The following is a 14295-nucleotide window of genomic DNA, read 5'->3' as shown; positions in this document are numbered from 1 at the left end:
TCTTTTTTGGGACAAGAAGTCGGTTTGAAGCTGGGCTTAGAGACATGATTGTCTGCCATTGATTTATTCACAGGGGTGGGAAATGACATGCATTTTAACTTGTTGCAAAATATGTTTGCTTTTTGCTTCCCCCCCCCCCTTTCCAGGAAACACAGCAAGATTCACTCTATTAGGAGCTTGACAGCAAAGCCTTCAGAACAGCATTCAGAGGTGCCAAAACAAGTCAGTTATATTTCATGCTTTTGTAAGCAAAAATGTCCAATAGTTCTGTTTGTCTTGCCTAGGCCATGTTCAGTATTGCGCACTGTACCATAATTCACAGTCAGGAGAGGCCAAATGAATGGCAACACTGCAGCTTTAAACAACTTTGTCCTTTTCTCTGGTTTGGAATGTTTCCAAGCCAAGTAGAAAGCAGTAGCAGTATTTTTATTTGTGTTTATTAATTGTACTTCTGAGGCAAGCCTTACACACATTAAAATGTTTAAACTGCGTGCCTAGCAAGTTCATATGTCACTCGTTGATTAAATAAATAAATTATGCAGATATGCATTGCTGTACAGTGGTACCTCAGGTTAAGTACTTAATTCGTTCCGGAGGTCCGTTCTTAACCTGAAACTGTTCTTAACCTGAAGCACCACTTTAGCTAGTGGGACCTCCTGCTGCCGCAACGCCGCCAGAGCACGATTTCTGTTCTCATCCTGAAGCAAAGTTCTTAACTTGAAGCACTATTTCTGGGTTAGCAGAGTCTGTAACCTGAAGTGTATGTAACCTGAAGCATATGTAACCTGAGGTACCACTGTATATAATCTGCATGTGCACTTACGGATAATTTTTACACAGGGTAGGCTTCTTTTTTCCAAGGTTTAGAGGAAGAGGACATGACAGATTTGGAGTACTTGCCATCCTAATTAGGTCCTCCAGGGCTTGCCATTTGAGCCGAGGCATGCCCACTTCCCCTACCCCTGCCAACATAGATGAAATTCTTCCTGACATTGTGACATGTAGTGATTGGCAGGTGGGTGACACTGCCCACTTGGCCCATGAGGCTTGGAGTAAATAACAGGCTGGCCCTCGGGGAGACTCCTGGATTCAATGTGTTATTTTATGATCCAGTTCCATTCTACTTTCTGAGACTGTTGAAGAAATTGACCCCAGATTTAACCCGGTTTCACTCAGTGAGCGCAGGGAATAAAACAATACTCCCCCCGCCCCCCAACACAATCCTGATTTTCAGAATTCTGAAGGGTAAAAATGAAGCCAAGACAAGGCAACCTGTTCCTAATTTGTGGTCAAGGCTGCCTTCTGAGAGAAGCTTGATCTGTTGCCTAGAAGCAGCTCAAAAGAAGAGAATGTCTGTTGGTGAAATTCCAGTTAAAGCTAGGTGAAAAAATTAATAACCTTGCTGAGAAAAGAAACAGTAATGGTCTTTATAAGCATTTTGGCTAAAAGTTCTCAATTCATAAAGAATTTTTCCCTTGAGCTGAGTTGGCTGATATGACTTCCTGTGGCATGTAATGATTTAAAAAAAATGTTTGAATCCCTCTGATATAGCTCAACTAAAGTATTGCCTTGTCGTAGTATTTGCCAATAGTTTTGACACACACACACACAAAGAGAGATTATTGTAATATTTATTTATACACTGCCTTTTTCCCTGGTGGGTCTCAAGGCGGTTTACAGATAAAACAAGAATTACTAAAAACATAGGAAAAAATAATTTTTAAAAATAAACATCAATAGAATTAAAACTACTAGACTAGAGATGGGGAATCGGTGGCCCTCCAGAGATGTTGCTAGACTACAACTCCCATCATCCCTCAAGTGGCCATGCTTGTTGCAGCTAATGAGTCCAACCACATTTGAAGGGCCACAGGTTCTCCAACCACATAATAGGAACAACAAGATGGCATTTCACAACCTTTTAATCTCATGAGCTCATTTGATAATGTACCATAAGCTAGAGACCATCCACAAAACTGTTGTGGGACATTAGATTTTGTTATCATAGGCAGCCTGCCATCTACCAAGTCAGACTGTTTTGTCTATTTAGCCCAATATTGTCTGTGGTGCTAGGCTAGGGTTTCAGGTGAAGGTATTCCACATCACCTGTTTACCTCTCCTAAGGTGGTAGGGACAGAATCTGGTACTTTTCACGCATGCAATTGCAAAGCATGTGCTTCTGCCACAGAGGTGTGGTTTTCTCTATCAGGGGTCCTATGTGCTGCAGAAGTTGACCAAAGGAGACCAAAGGAATGAGCTCTCCTCTCTTCTATTCTCTAGGCTTGAAGGCATATTTAAATTTGTAGCACTGTGTTGTATGATGCATTTGTAAAGCACTTGATGTTGAGATTGGTGCTGATTTGTCATCTTCCTGTCCCCTCTCATCTCTTTCCTTTCTCTTTCCAGAGCTGTAGTTTTACATATGGAGACGGTGTTGATTCCCCAGCAGCCCAAAGCTGCCGGCAGGGGAAGGAACTAAAAGTTTCAGTGGAAGATGGCGGACACCACACAAGCCCTTCCCTGAAAAAGAGCCCCGAAAAAGAAGGCAGGAGGCTGGACGGTGCTGTGATGGAAGCCATGGAGGAAGAAGAGGAGGTCGCAAAGGACAGATCACAGCACAGTAGATCTCAGACACAGCAACCGAGCACAGGTCTTGCATCCCGGGCTGCTCGTGGCAGTAGCACATCAATTCCTTTCATTGACTGCAGTGATGTAGATAGTGAATATGACCTCCTCAGAGGGCAGATAACCCGCTCACAGTCCCAAACAAATGACAATTATGAGGGTGATTCGACCAGTGGTGCCTACGTTGATTATAGAGGTGAAAATCGTAATAGAATTAGATACAGGGATTCTTCCATCTCCTCTATAAAGGCATCTTACCATCTCACGGAAGACTGCAATGATGGCAGCCCTTCTAGTATGTCCTTTTATGTTGGTGGGAGTCCCAGAGTCCCACGGCACAGCACTCTAGTTGATGAAATGTTTAGAGGTCCAGATACCCGTAGTCCATTGGCTACTCCCTTGCCTTCCAGTAGCAGAGGATCAAGTCCTCACATGAGTTTCAGTAGAGCAGGCTCCCAGGGTTACATCTCCGAAAACGGGCATGACTGTAGGGTTAGGAGTAAAGATGATGACACTCGTTCATATAGCTGCCACAGTTACAGCAAGCGCTCCCCAGTCTCGCAAAGGCCACACATGGATGTGGTTTCGCATGCGCGCAACAGATCTGAAACAGACCCATTTATCTTGAGCCAGGTATCTTCCACTCCAAACCAAGACTATAGAGCAGATAGGTATCATAAAGGAGGGACGGTTAGAATGGTCCCTTCACAAGGCAAAAACATGGCAAATGGTGTGCCAGCTGCTAGTCAGTCGAAGCAAAGCCCAGTTATACAGTCCTTGTATGCTAGGGGCATGATGGACCATATGTCTACCATCCAGATATTGGAAGGTTCTACCAGCAGTGGAACGGAGTCTAGTGACTCAGATTCAGAAATGGTCAATCCTTTCACCCACCCGCTTGTGTTTGGAAATCCCATAGTGCTCAATTCATCCCCTATGCCAAGGAACAAGTATTCATTTGGCAGCCTCCAACTAGAGGAAGAGGTAGAGGATGTGTCTTTGGCCCTCAGTGATGAAGATGGTGTTCATGTCTTCAGTTGCTGAGAAAACCAAGCAGCACTTCCAGGAATAGACCAGCCTAACAGGAAAGTGATTTGTTGGAAGGTTGTTCATCGAGTACATAAAGCAGCATGTCAACCTCTTAACCTTCTCCTTTTGAGAAGTTAGAAGGAGCTACTGCTATACAGAGAGGTGGTGAAATCTACTAGTGACATGTGGATTTTGAGGGGGGCGGGAAGGAGACCTGATTCCTCATCTATCAACCCTGTTAGTAGATTTGTTCATTAAGAAGAAATCTGTACTCTAGTTGTGTGTCATATTTAATGAAGTATAGGCCAGATAGAGATGACATGTAGCCCCAACCTATTAATTTTTACTTATAAGCATCTCCCACTGTTTTCAGTGGAACTTAATCACAAGTAAATGTACATAGGATTTCAGTGTTCGTTATTCGAGAAGCAACGTGATTTGAGTTCATGGTACACACATGTGCTTTTCTCTCCTTCTAAAGGAGAGCTTGCTATCCAGTGCCTCAGTTTAGAGTTTAAAGTTTTACATTGCAATCAAAATGCAAAAAAAAAAGGATATTATCAAATCTAGGCATTTTAAAAAATAATAATAAAAGAGCTTAATGACACGTTTTTGAAGGAAGCAATACTATAACCACAAATCATTCTTATGCTGAAAGTATGAAAAGTTGCATTTGTGAGCTGAACAAGTTTTTTCCTGTTTAAACATGTTGAAGAATATGGAACATGCAAACTTTAAATGGGGGGGGGGGGGATGTAAGCAGTCTTTTGAAAGAAGCTCAGTGGTATGTTCCTGTAGTTATCAATGGGCTCGTTTAAACATCAGAAATCATAATTTCTATACATTGGTTGTAAGATTGCTTTCAGCATAGTAGATCTTACTTGCAAACGTTCTTCTTGGGTATTTTGTCATCATTAATCACGGGGCCAATTCGAAACAGGAACCCCAATGTATCTAGATCAGATGCTGTGTTAAAGCAGGCTTTACACATGCATCCCTAGCTGGTTGAGAAACCAAGTGTACATACATTTTCAGACATGGTTCATATCCTGATCAAGCCGTTTCTGAAAACTAAGCAATCAGCTAATTGGGAGGGCAGTAGGATACTAGAGTTAGTCTCCCACACACACCACCCAACTGCTGGTCAGCGAGAGCCTATGTGGTGTAGTGGTTAAGAGCGGTAGTCTCGTAATCTGGGGAACCGGGTTCACGTCTCCGCTCCTCCACATGCAGCTGCTGGGTAACCTTGAGCCAGTCACACTTCCTTGAAGTCTCTCAGCCCCACTCACCTCACAGAGTGTTTGTTGTGGGGGAGGAAGGGAAAGGAGAATGTTAGCCGCTTTGAGACTCCTTAAAGGGAGTGAAAGGCAGGATATCAAATCCAAACTCTTGTAATTATCTGAAATGGTTTTGCACAAGCAGACCCTGCCAGCTGCTGCGTTCTTGGACACGGGGGCCAGGTAGACTCTGAATATTGCATATCTAGCAAGGCATGGAATGCTCCAGTCTTTCTTTTTCATTTAACAATGTAATAAGATAAAGAACATTGGAATCAGGAAATCTGTAAGGAGTAAGACAAATAATTTACCCTGCGTTTCAGGAAACTTTCTTGAGTAAAGAAAAGCAGCAAATCATACCCATTGACCTTACCACCATTGCTAAATTTGTTTAACTGGGTCAGAGGGGAAGTATGGGGAAAAGTATTCTCAAATGAATGTGTCAGAATTAAATAACAGAGGACAGCTTTAGCTGAGTACAGTTGATTCCAACTATTCATTCATTCTCATGAAAGCAAATGAGCCAGATACAGGACATCTTTTAAGCCTGAGCAGTTCTATATTTTGATGGTTTAGATTTTTATAGAACAAAATCGATACGTTTTATAACCTTTTTCTGAGGCCTTGAACCAAGACATGTTAAGTGGTACATCTGAGTGTAAGAATATTTTAACAGAACTCAATCGATAGTTACCTAGTCCTCTTCAGTATTTTACATATTCCTAGAACAGGGTAGATGGCACGGATGGGCAACGTGTTTGCACTATAGACTGCATTGGAAATACTTGCCATTGCATGAGCAAACTTATTTCTGTGATTGTGAGGGCTGTTTTTTATTTAATGGGAACTGGGATTTACAGGATTATAACAATCCAAAGGGTTAGGGTTTTGTTTTTTAAAGGCCTTTGGGATGCTGACATATGCATATAGGAATATTTAACCTCCTCTCTCGCGCATTTTTGTTATACTAATGTGAAGTTCAGTGCAGATGTAAATGCAGTTCAGACGTTTTGTTTAGTTAGTAGACAAGAGAACAAGTAATCAAATCTGTGACTTTGTGGTTAGGTGGCAGCATGGGCTAATAAGGGAAGGTTTTATTTCATGTTGTGCTGAGAAGGTGATCTGTGTTTTGGGTTTAGAATAGTTTGTCAAATCATTGCCTTTAACTACTGAATGTTTAATTTAAAGCATAACTAAACAAAAACCCACTTTGGAAAGTGTAGATAGAATGTACACAGTGTGTCCTTTATTGGCATGTTTGCTGACTTCTGGCGATTATGGCATAGAAATAACATATTGTGGAGTAAAGCGCTGGCTTGTTAGGTGCTTTACAAAAGCACTAGTTGTTTCAATGATTTCTTTCCCCCCACCCCCAGGCATTCTAGAGCAGATTGCACAATAGTTCATTTCCTCCTTAAGCTAAAGCATCTTAATGTTATGATTAGAAGTGGCCATTGGTCTACAAAATGTCTATGTTGTGGTGATGATGTGGATTCAGTGGAGAATGTACATTACCACCTACCATTGTGTGCGCATTCACTAAGCATTGTAGAGAACGTACAGAAACAAAACAGCATAAATAGGATTTTGTATTACCCAATCCAAGTGCATAGCCTCTGCACGATGTGTTTGGGGTCCGGGGGGGGGGAGAGAAATGGGGTATTCCATACATTGCCAGTGAATATGCATAGGAAACCCACAAGCAGAATATGAGTGCAATATAGCCCTCTCCAGATTGTGATCCTTAGTAAGTGCTATTCAGAGGCATACTGGGCCTCATTCTCATGCAATGCTAAGCCTAACCAAGAGTGAGCAAGCATACAGGTACCCAGAGAGAAAATGGCAGCCATTTTGCTCCCCTCCCAGTTGTGCTGCTGCCATGCTACCCATAAAACATGGTTTGGATTGCCATTATGTGCAAACCTGGGCTAGTGCTTTGTCTTCCCCAAAACAAACTACAAGCAGGAAACGGAAAGTAACCTTGGTGGTTGTTTGTGGTTTGCTGGAAGTGAGACAAGCAATTGAGTTCATGTGTGATGCTAGGCCACATGAATGGCTTTGTGCCAGGTCGTACATCATCAGTAGGAGCAGGAGAGAAGCAAAGCAGTTTCTCTCTGGGTACAAGCACACTTGCGCATTCTCACTAAGCCATGATATCGCTTAGAGTTGCATGCAAACTGGACCATTGTTTCTGATGCTGGAGGCAATATATAGTCGTAAGGGCTTCCACCCATTGATAGCCTTGTCATCCACGGATTTGTCCAACCCCCCTTTTAAAGCCATATTAAAAGTCTCTGCATCTTGTGACAGGAAATCCTAAAGTTTAAATATGCCACTGTTTGAAAAAGTATTTCCTTCTGTCTAAAATCTCCTATCATTCAACTTCATTGGACGACCCTGGGTTCAAATATTACTGGAGACCACCATCATGCTTCTCCTTGTACTTGCCTTTTCAAAAATACCTAAATGTTATAGCCTTTTCTCATAGGGAAGTTGCTTTAGCTGTAGCTGATCATTTTGATTGCCCTTTTTGGCACCCATTCTAGCACTGCAATGCTCTATTTGAGGAGCGGGAACCAAAACTGCACGCTGTATTTTGAGTACAGTTGCACCATCAATTTGCAGAGAGATATTACTAATCACTGTCATGAAATTTGCCCCTCTCACACTAGATTTGCATTAAAGGCATCGTGTTATAGGCAGCTCTATTTTTTATTATGATTTCTTTTCTAATGATTCCTGATTATTGTCCTTGTTTCAGTAACAGAGATGTTACCTTGATCAATACTTAATTATATAATGGTGTTTTCCATCACGGAAATATCCTCAAAGGAAATGGCACAGTTTAGCTTTACCACTAACCATAGGTATTGCCGTTTCAGCCACATAAAATCATGCTCTTGTTTGTTTTTAAATTTACAGTCCTATTAAACAGTGCAGCTCAGATAAAAAATATTAATTGTGTAGCTTAAGCACATCAGATTCCTAACTGTAACTTGTAAATATGAAAACGACAAGCCTGTTGCCAATTAGAATTCTCATTGTTGGTATTCACTACTTTCTTTATGTCTGCTCTCTGTGTTTTGCATAGAGTTAAGAGTAAATTGGAAATTTGCTACTAAAGCAAAGTAAAATGGGCATTTTTGATGGTGGGGAGAATCCCAAACTGAGGCCCACTTTAACCATTCCATGAAAGTAGCAAAAGAGGAACCATTAGGGGAGTGACACTTCCTGTCTTCCTGTCTACTTTTCTGGCTCTTATGGGGCGACAGTTGATGCACATTTACCCTAGAGAGAGTGGTGCACATTCTGTCTTCTTCATTTGGAGACTGAATAGCTTCCGTTCACATAATTCATAAGTGTTGGGAGAGGACGCACAGCCAACAGTTCTTTTCTTGTCACTTCTGTGGGGCATTCAAAGTGAACCCAAGTCAAAACTAATTTCCCAAGTATGACATGGTTTCCCCTTTAAGTCTCTCACATGCTCTATGGTACCTGGACATTCCCCGCAGATTTGTTTTCTTATCAGTCCTAAGAATCTGCAGAACCTTTGTAGCTGTCCATACATTGATCTTCACTTTAGATTATTATTTTTTAAATAAAACAAGTTGCACTTCCTTTTAAGGCTCCTCTTAAAAAATTAATGTAGTATTAGTAGTGTGTGGCGATCGATATTTTTTGTGTCTCCATTTTTTGGAAGGTTCACTTTCTAAATATGGCAGTATTATTACTCTTTTTTATGAACCCACCCACCCCACTCTCAATCATCTGTTCTATAGATGTGGGTCCCCCCCCCCCATAAGATTCTTGCAAAGGTTAGGAATAGCTCTGTTTCTCTGGTTCTTGCAAAGCAGTCTAGTATACCCACCCTTTCGATGGGTTTTCATCTCACTGATGAGGAGGAGCTTTTTGATGACTTGTCTGGTGTGCTTCATAGAAAGATCAGTTTTATCTCATTATCTGTTAAAGCAGCTCTTGCATTTTACCTTTTCCAACAAGGGGAATAAAGCTCACGTCAGGAATCTGTGCAAAAGAGCATTTGTGAATGAAAAGCAAACGCTCTGTTTTATATTTGCATGGAGAGCATGCTACTCAGCATAGGGTCGCCATATTTCAAACAGTGCAAATCCAGGCAGAAAAGTTGTTGGGCTTTTTTGCCAGAGCTGTTGGGCTTTTTTTTGGCTGCAGTATTCTTGATATGTCCGGGAAATTCTGGACGTATGGCAACCGTAACACAGCAGCTGCAGCAAAACGCTCATGACGTCATTCAAACATTACTTTTTATGCAGAATTTACAACACAATTATCAATCTTGGGCTTGGAAAGAGTTACCTATTTAAGAGATCACTTTTCAGGAAGGGCACGAAATATTCCACTCCCAATTTCTTATCTCCACCCACCCCTTATTGCTGTTCAGGTAGTGACTTGATACAAACTTTGGCTATGTTTCTTATCATTGGCACTTCCCTGATATATTTCACACATTGAATTATAGGTTTGAAAATTCAAAACTTTGAAAATACCAATTCAAAAAAATTGCTGGGGTCTTCATTCTCATTCTTGTCATTTGTTTAACAATGGTTTGTTTGTTTGTTTGCTTTTTTTAAAAAAAAGAAATATACCACTGTATGTTTTTTCAGCATGTACCTCTATGGGAGGAAAAAGCCTTTTTCCATTGTTCTGTCTTTATACTCAAAGCATGGTGTATCTTCTGTTCCTTGCATTGTTTGCCACGCTACCCCAATGACCTTTTGCTAGAGGGGGAAATGGTCCACTTGGAAATGCAAATATCCTCCTAGCACAGTGATCCTGCATTCATCTACAAAATTCATGATTTCGTGGTCACCCACTGCAAGGATCCTACTTTGCAATAGATAAATAAAAAATGGAGAAACTGATGAATAAACGAATGTGACCTTCTGCACAAATATTTGGACCGTGGTGATCATATGGAGCAACCATGCCCTTCACTTTCCAGTGAAGGCAGCACTTAAAATGATTGGATCCATTACAAAATTGCTTTTTAGCAGGATCACTGCTTTCTTAGGGAGATGTGAAGCCAAAATGGACAGTAGCTGCAGCACATGCTTGCTTGCACATGTGGATTGGACCAGTGTCCTAGACTGTTCAAGCAAACATATTCTGTAATGTTTAATATGCATCTTATTTAGAATAAGCAACTATTTCTACATGCATGTGTGCTTTAAGGTACTATATTCAGACCACTATTTTTTTTCCTGTTCCTTTTTGTTTTGCTTAGTTCAGCGATGGAAAGAACAAAGATAGACAAGGGACATGCTTCATGCCTCTAAAAGTCCCCCCACCCATATTGCTATTAGACTTATCATGATGTACATTATTTTCCATCAAAGGGTAATCCGTTATCGGCTAACTGCTGCAGTTACTGTCCAGTTTTGTACCTGCCACTGTCTAATACTATTATATATCACTTCAGCATGGATTTTTGTACCCAAGAGGAAGGGGTTCCTGGCTACTAAACCTAATGCTGAATTTGGTGACTGTCTTTAAGCATGTCAGGCCGAAGTTATCCTATGTATGCATGACATTAATTTCGTTTTGCTTTTTTATTACCTGTACTGAAGGCTTTACCCTTTCTAACTGGTGTCTTGCTGTAAAACTTTTCCTTGCTTAATTGTTGCTCAAATTGTTGCCCCAAGTGCAGGGGGACATGTTCATTGGTACGTTGCTCCATACTCTCAAATCATGCCCTATCACCACTGTCACGGGTATCCATTTCAAGCCTTAAGAACCCCCAAAACCCTTTGTGTCCTTCCTCTCTCGTTTATCTCAGCAAGGCAGCCTCTGTCCCATATCTTTGCTGAAATGGCATTATTTTTATTTTATGTTATTTTTGAAACCTCTTGCTGCATCTTCCCTTTGAAAACCTCTTGTCCAATAAATTAGCTCAAGAGGAAGCTGTGGCATTGCACATTCCATAGAAATTGTAAGAGGGGATGCATGACTTCCTTGGGCCCTCTGCGCTACACATTTAAAGCAATATCATCCCTCTCTGAACCATCAAAGAATCCTAGGAACTGTAGCAGGAACTCTGGGAATTGTAGCTCTGTGCAGGAACCAGGGGAGATCTTCCTGATTCAGAAATGGAATACTTGTCTGCCCCCAAAGACATGGGCCTCTCTCTCCCCTTCCCCCCACCTTTGCCAAAGGCTCAGAAAGGGATGGAGGGAGCCACACAAATCGGCCATTTCTCTGTTCCTTCTTATAATCTTCGCAGGCTCCTCTTCTTTAAATTGGGAAAGGGGGATCTGTGAAACAAAAGAACACTCAGAATTACAGTTGTGCCTCGCAAGACGAAAAGAATCCGTTCCGCGATTCTCTTCGTCTAGCGGTTTTTTCGCCTTGCGAAGCAAGCCCATTGACAGCTTAGTGGATTAGTGCTACAGCGGTCTAGCAGCTTTCAGCGATCAGCTGTTAAGCGGGTTATCAGCGGAACAGCTGATAGGCGGCTTAGCGGCTTAGGAAAAGGGGGGGAGCGGAAAAAACCATGGGGACGCACAAGATTTTTTCGTCTTGCGAAGCAACCCCATAGGGAAATTCGTTTTGCGAAGCGCCTCCAAAACGGAAAACCCTTTCATCTAGCAGGTTTTCCGTCTTGCGAGGCGTTCGTCTTGCGGGGCACCACTGTAATTCTGTTTTAACTGTCTTGACACCGGTGAGGAGTGTATGAACTCAAGTACCTTAGCTATAGCTGTCAATAGTACCTTTATTCGTTATTATTGAGTGCTGGTTATAAATCTACATTTCTTTAACACGTTCTTACTGAATGTGTCTGCTTTCCACCAGTCTTTTGAGTACGTTGTCTGTTTTCATTTTCTTTTTTAAAGAAAAGGTTATTAGATTTTTTTGGTGGTGGTTCTTTAATTAAAAAAAATAGCTATACAAAAGTCAATATAAGCAACCTGTCCCTACCCCATGCCAGCACTTCCACCTCAAATTTTGCTTGAGGCAATCCTTATTTTGTTGTTGATGATCTGAGGAATGACAAGAACACCGCTTGATTTTCAGGTTCTAAAGTCAATCTGGATGCTTTGACATGAAGCTAAAATTACCATTCACCCTCCATTTTATAGTATGAGGAATGTGGAATGCATCAGTTTGATTTAGAGGCATTTGCATTTCTGACTCTAGTGTGTACCAAGGGAAAAAATTAAATAACCAGCATTTAAATATTTTTGAGGTCCAAAATAGCAATCTTACGAGTATCCCAGTTCAGTGATGCAAATTTTTTTAGTTATAGAAGTCTAAAGGAAATTTTAATCTTATTTGAAAGCCTTTTTTATAGACTTGCTATGAATCCTTCTAGGGATTAGTTCACATTACACATCATCTACATTATTCAGCTGGGCATCAAACAGATTGGGGTGGGGAGTTATGCAGACATAGATCTAAGACACTACAATCCTATGTGTAATTACATATGGATTAGCAATCCAAATGCTTGCTTGGGGTTAAATATTTATATAAAGACACTCTTCAAGGCATCAGCTGACTCTTTGCTTATGTGGAGAAATGAGTTTTTAGAGAGAAGAGTTCCAGGGAATCTTACTTTTTTTGGCCAATGAATAAGCTTTCTACCAGGAAAATACTGCATTCATTACTTCAAGGCTAGAGTTACGTCTTTAGCTACCTTACAGCCCCCTGAAATATCACTTGTTTTCTACAGGGCAATTATATATGTGTTCATTTCTCAAAGGTGCCCCATTTTACAGAAAGGCACCATGTGAGCCGTTCTCCCAAAGCTAAGATGACTGAAGTGAACTTCAAATCATACAATATGTTTGTAATGTGTTGTGATTTTCTGCAACTCCTTGTAGGAAATAGCAGACTTTGAAGACTTGACAGATGGTTATTAAGGAGAGAAGCCTTCCACCTTTGTTCTCGCATGAGCTCTTGGAAGTTACATAGCATTTCTAGGGTGTAGCTTATCACATGTCTTGGTATGCATTGTGATAAGTTCAAAGCAATGCGTCTGCTTGACAGGCAAGGAGCAAAAGAGTTCTGCTTAAAAGGCGAGGCTGATTTTAATCTAGATCATGACGTACAGCATGGAGAAAATGCTGTGAAGCCTTCTGTCCATTTTAGTTCCTAGCCTTTGGCCTTCAGTAGATAGAAAGATAGATAATTTGTCAATATTGGTACAGATATGACATCCCATAACTCTCACAACTGAGGCAGAATTTGCAATGTAGCATAAGATAAAGCAGGCGTAGGTTATGCTGTTATCAATCAAGCGGCCATGAATGCTTAGGAATTGTGTCTGACCACAATGGGGTCTTTGTGAAATTAGAAGGAGCAATTTATCATCTTCTGTGTCCTTATAAGCAACGAAGGGGTATGAGGTAACAGAGAAATATTTCTGCATTTTGACTCCTATGGCCTGTCCATTGCTAATCCCTAGATTCCAGTCCACCAAACCTGTAGCATAAAATGTGTGTGGCATCTTCCACACATGCAGCTGCAAGTAAGAAAATGATTAGATCTCAATTCTATACAGCATTTGTTTAGTCTCTTCTTCCTGGATATTTTGACAGGGGGGAAACCCTGTACTAATTAAGCCTTTGGAAACGCAACTATCTTATATTTGGTGGCCATTTTTTCAATTTCGTTGTTCTGTATGGGACAGATTATCGTATCGTATCATATATTAAATTAAGAACACTCAAGGGAATCAGACTTCCTGACTTTATTTGCTGTGAACTGTCCCCAACCAAACCTTGGTGGAGTTTAGATTCAGAGAACTGCGAAACACCAGTTCTGAATTGCAGTAGGCTGCACAGAGAGACCCTTTGCTGAGGTGCTGATTAATGCCTTTGGAGCTTCCATGCAATCTAGCTGAGCCACGAGTCAGACAGGAACCCTCAACACTACAGCAAGTGTTTTGATGGGGCAACCCAAGCATTTGCATCAGGCTGCCATACGGATGCCCTCCTGTATAATGGCAAATACACCAGTTGTTGAAGATCTAGAAAAATAAAAACAAGGTTGTTGGTCATGTATAGCTGCTACTTCCTATGATTAGCCGTGGCCAGTCCGTAAACTTAGATTTCAGATGCTTAATGTCTGAGAAGCAGAAAACTTCACATACGGATGCTAATGTTTCTTTTCTTCTGTCATGTGGGCAGGCACGGTGCCAGAATTTCTGTGTTTTTACTACATATTTGAGGTGATACTATGATTCTTGTAGGTCTTTTGTACATGTTGTTTGAAAACATACCAGTTGTAAACTTAGAAAATACGATTTCCTGACCTTAGGGCCCCTCCCTTCTTCTTTTTCTTATAACTGCATTAATTTTATTATGAAATTATTGTATACAGTTGTGTA

General features: G+C 41.0%; 1 protein-coding gene across 9 annotated transcripts in view; it reads left to right on the top strand.

Moving 5' to 3' along the window:
* FARP1 (FERM, ARH/RhoGEF and pleckstrin domain protein 1) overlaps positions 1 to 14295 on the top strand; it is a 183461-nt gene that overhangs the window by 130126 nt on the left and 39040 nt on the right. For 7 of the 9 annotated variants that reach the window (XM_077927705.1, XM_077927708.1, XM_077927709.1 and 4 more), the window contains exons 12-13: positions 147 to 222; positions 2407 to 2650. In XM_077927705.1, coding sequence (XP_077783831.1) covers positions 147 to 222; positions 2407 to 2650 — 320 coding nt within the window. The remainder of the gene's footprint in view (positions 1 to 146; positions 223 to 2406; positions 2651 to 14295) is intronic. The other 2 variants (XM_077927711.1, XM_077927710.1) reach the window with 1 other exon arrangement.

The sequence above is a fragment of the Podarcis muralis genome, chromosome 4 (assembly GCF_964188315.1).
Source record: "Podarcis muralis chromosome 4, rPodMur119.hap1.1, whole genome shotgun sequence".
NCBI lineage: Eukaryota > Metazoa > Chordata > Lepidosauria > Squamata > Lacertidae > Podarcis > Podarcis muralis.
The sequence above is the reverse complement of the archived record's forward strand: the minus strand, read 5'-3'. Positions and strand labels throughout refer to the sequence as shown.